The 4120-nt window shown below is 37.6% G+C and overlaps 1 protein-coding gene across 1 annotated transcript; it reads left to right on the top strand.

Moving 5' to 3' along the window:
• Window positions 1-2049, top strand: LOC139942127 (transmembrane protein 53-like). The gene is made up of 3 exons (XM_071938847.1): window positions 1-122; window positions 701-776; window positions 1276-2049. Exons 2-3 carry the CDS (start codon window positions 716-718, stop codon window positions 2025-2027), a joined length of 813 nt encoding a protein of 270 aa, XP_071794948.1. The 5' UTR covers window positions 1-122; window positions 701-715; the 3' UTR covers window positions 2028-2049.
• The last annotated feature ends 2071 nt before the right edge of the window (window positions 2050-4120 follow it).

The following is a 4120-nucleotide window of genomic DNA, read 5'->3' as shown; positions in this document are numbered from 1 at the left end:
AATAAAATCTGCAGCATGAATATATTATGATAACTTAACCTTACCTTGTGAGATGGTGTATTCAGAATGATCACCGTCAAACAAAGACGAAGAACAAAAGCAGAGTCATCATAATCATTTCTGTAAGTAGACTTAGCAATCATTTTTTTAAACATCGTATTAATGATAACTGTTTATGTAAAATGAAAACTATAAAAACATGTGTGTTTAGTATTGTACTTAAACTTGTATCAAAAAGAATGGAACTGTGCTTCAGATGAGCAGATTTATTTAGCTCCTACAATTTCTTTTTTTAAGTTTTATTTTTTTACACAGCTTTGGAGAGTACAATGCATTTTGAGAAACTTGTCACTTCAAAGTACTGGTTGTAGAAAAAGATATATCTTGTTATCCACCAAAATTGAATCTGGGAAGCATTACTGACAGTAACGCTTCTTAGATTGTGTATTGCAAATTGTAGATTATTCTTCCTGCAGATATTCAGCGATATCTCAAAAACACTACCACCTTTTGAAATGAAATTTTGCACAGGTTAGTTTTATGGTATCTACATCTATAAGAAAAGGATCAAAATAAATAAAACAGTGGGTTTCAATTGCCAAACATAGACAAATCCCATTAAAAATCCTGCAACTCTTTGAAAAATAACCAATTTGTTACATGAACTTGTGGTAAATTTTGAATTGGTTGCTGATTTTAGGTTCCTTGAATCAGTATGGAAGCTGCTGACGTCATAGATGTGTCTCCTTCTCTAAGATTACATAAATACAAAACACGTAAGTATACCAAAAATGTAAGGTAATAAACCACCAGGGAAACTGACTAGGTAAACATCATTAACTAATGTACCTCTATAAAACAAACATTCATTTCTGATCGGTTTCCCTTTGTACTGATTGACCAGGAATAAAGTCAGTTTCTGAGTCCTTGATTCTGGGCAGCCAGTCGGGATAATTCAGTGATTTCTGTCCCTGCCATTCACCTCTACGGACCCTGGTTCGATGCCCTGGACCAGAGCCTTGGATGGATTGGGGTTTTCAGTCCCTACCTGCTCCCATGTCTTAAACTTAAATTTCTTAATTGGCTTCTTCAACAAGTTGGTGTTATATGTTTCCATAGCATGCTTTGCTGACTATGTACATGTAATTCAGATTCAGATTCAGAAGTGGTCTGGCTCCCTGTCACCCTTCTCCCGTCTAATTCCGACCAAGCCTTTCTAGAGTCTGTACAGTTTCTTGAACAGTTTCTTTAATAGTTTCCAACTCTCACTTGAAGATGCTGAAACACCACTGGTTCTTCTGATGCCATGGATGACATGCACCGAGAAAGCAGTTGAACGCTACAGGCAACTCTACGCCAGAAGGGGCTACAATGTCTTGACCCTCTTCCCCAAGTCATCCTACTACTACTGGCCGAGCAGTGCCAAAGTCATCGCCAGGGAAATCATTCATATTCTCCTGACTCATACAGACGTGGCAGCATCACCCATCATCGTGCATGCTTTCTCTATCGGTTCAGTAGTGTACTCCATCCTACTATCTCAGATGCTTGCAGAGAACAGTAAGGAAATCGGCGAGCTTCAAGACCGCATCGTTGGGCACGTCTTCGATAGCATGATCATTGAGGGACCATGGGACAGGGTGAAGGGCGTGGCACACATCCTCTCAAGTCGTTGGTTGATGCAGCAGTTAATATTCTCTGTAGCTCATGTGTACTATCTACTGACGTACAAGTATACTCAGAGAGTAATGAACGAGGCCAAAGAAGCTATGTATAAGAATCCATTTCAAACTCCTCTCTTGGTGTTCTACTCGGCTGTTGATCCAATGTGTAAAACTAAAACCATGGAAGACTTCGTCAGGTGCTGGGCCGACCGCACTGGACAACTTGCGCATCTCAAGGCTTGGGACGATGCACCTCACGCTGGAGGGCTTCAGAAATACCCAGAAGAATACACCAAGACTTTGTTTAAATACATGGACAGTTTGGAGCTGAAGGGTGCTCAAAACCATCCATCCAAGCTTTAATATTTCGCTATCAGACGGAATTTCTTTACACGATTTGCCAAATTATGGGGGGAAGGGGGGGGACACACACAGAATCTCAGGGTGAGGGGGGGGGGGGGGGGGGGCTACCCATAGTTTGTTTGACACTAGTTACCAGAAAATGCAGCCCTGAGCTTAATTTCATAAAGAGCTGAGGATGATCTAAAGTGCAGATCAATCTCAATAGCTAAGCAAAGTGTAATATAACACCACAAATTACAATAGTGATACTGACAATTCATCCTAGCATGCTAAACATACATGTTTCTATACATGCATGACTATTCACTCCTGTAAGCATATGAAACCAAACCTTTGTTTATACTTATACAAATAACACGACACAGCTCAATCTTGGTATCATTGCAAACTTATTAAATGCCTATTTATTCATTCAGTCAAACGAAACAGTTTTAGTACAGTACTTTGTCAGAAAATAAAGTCTTATGGACGAATACAAGGTTTAATATTAACAGTGTACTCTGTATGTGCCTGATGTATTCAAGTTGGAATGTATTAAATAGGGTATGGTATACACCTTTACCATACAGCCACCATTTTGGTATTGTTCCCTGTGTCCAGTAGTAGTAATCAATGCTAACACTCATTGCACAAGAAAGTAACCAGACTATTTTTTCTCGCAGTCTCGGTTTGGTTACATTGATTTGGATTGGGGACAAAAACAAGATGGCCGCACCATGATAAAGGTCTTTAAAGGAAAGGTACACCTTTGGTAATTACTAATAAGAGTAATGGCAATAAATTACTTATGGTTACAAGCCTAAGGGAGCTTGATAGTATAAAGCATTTAGAGAAAAATTTCACTTCAAAGTAATCTTGTTTTGAACACAAGATATCAGTTTTTTGCCCCCAAAATTGGAATCTGAGAAGCGTTACTATCAGGGCCCAATTTCAAATCTGCTTACCGTAAGCACAGAATCGACGCTTACGGAAGCAGGGAATTCTGTGCTTACGGCAAGCGTATTTCACAGGTTAGCGGCGAATTTTGGCTTCTGCGTGTGCGTACTTCACGTTACTAGGCATTCTGCGCTTACAAGGCTAGCGCAGAAATTTGGCGCTTGCACGTAAGCGGGGAATCGCGATCGAAAGCGCAGAATTCGGCAGTAAGCAGGGCCATGAAATTGGGCCCAGGTATGTTTTGCAGATTGTGGATTCCTTTTAGGGGTATTCCTGTGTGGACATATTCGCTCAGGTTTTTAGCGATATCTCGAAAACCCGAACTTTTGAAATTTTGATCTTGTTTATTGCTTACTCTTATCTTGTGAGAAATAGGAATTTTTGTGCAGCCTCTAATAAAAACAAATCTGGACGAATCCAATTAAATGTGAACGTGGCAGGTATTTGTAATAGGGATTTTACAAAAAATTGTATTGATACTGGAAAAAAACCTTAATGGTTTGAAATTGAATTACATTACTGCAATAGCAGCTTTCATTTGTACTTTCTATTCTTTTGAACATCTTCAAGAACCGCTTCAAACATTTTCACATCAAATATCTACTTTCCCTATCGCTGAAAGTACAACTACATATTAAGTATACATCTCATGATTTCTTTGAAACGAAGTACGGTAAGAACAAAATCTGTTGTCAATAAGAAACAAATAATATGACAGCTTTTTTTTTTAACCTTTTTAAATTAAGGGGAACCTCAATAAATGTATTCAAAGTGAGGAGGAATTCTAAAGGCAAGTAAAAAAAACTGGCATGTTTTTGGAATAAGGGATAGGGCAATAAAAATTATAATAAATCAATGAAAACAAATAATAGTAACAACGGCCCCATAATCACAAAAATCAATCAACAAAACAAAAATATTTTGAAAATAAAGATTTTCTTTGAAACTTCAAAGCTACTTCAATTCTTTGAAGACCATTTGAAACTTCACAAAGAAGTATTTGTCAATTGAAATATACCGTATATTAAAACGTATTAAAAAGTTGAATGCAAATATATCTACTCAATGATACAATACAATAAAATATATTCAAGTAATACTTCATTATATCAAATAAAACTTTATGAAAATGAATCTGTCACTATAAAGGCATGGAT

Source organism: Asterias amurensis, chromosome 9, assembly GCF_032118995.1.
Source record: "Asterias amurensis chromosome 9, ASM3211899v1".
Classification (NCBI taxonomy): domain Eukaryota; kingdom Metazoa; phylum Echinodermata; class Asteroidea; order Forcipulatida; family Asteriidae; genus Asterias; species Asterias amurensis.
Note: the sequence above shows the minus strand (reverse complement) of the source record. Positions and strands in the feature narration are given on the sequence as shown.

Bases quoted from the DNA above. Each gene is read 5' to 3' on its own strand.
- LOC139942127 (XM_071938847.1), top strand. From the start codon at position 716: ATGGAAGCTGCTGACGTCATAGATGTGTCTCCTTCTCTAAGATTACAT. The intron at 777-1,275 runs GTAAGTATACCA...TCTCACTTGAAG, and splicing joins ATTACATAAATACAAAACAC to ATGCTGAAACACCACTGGTT.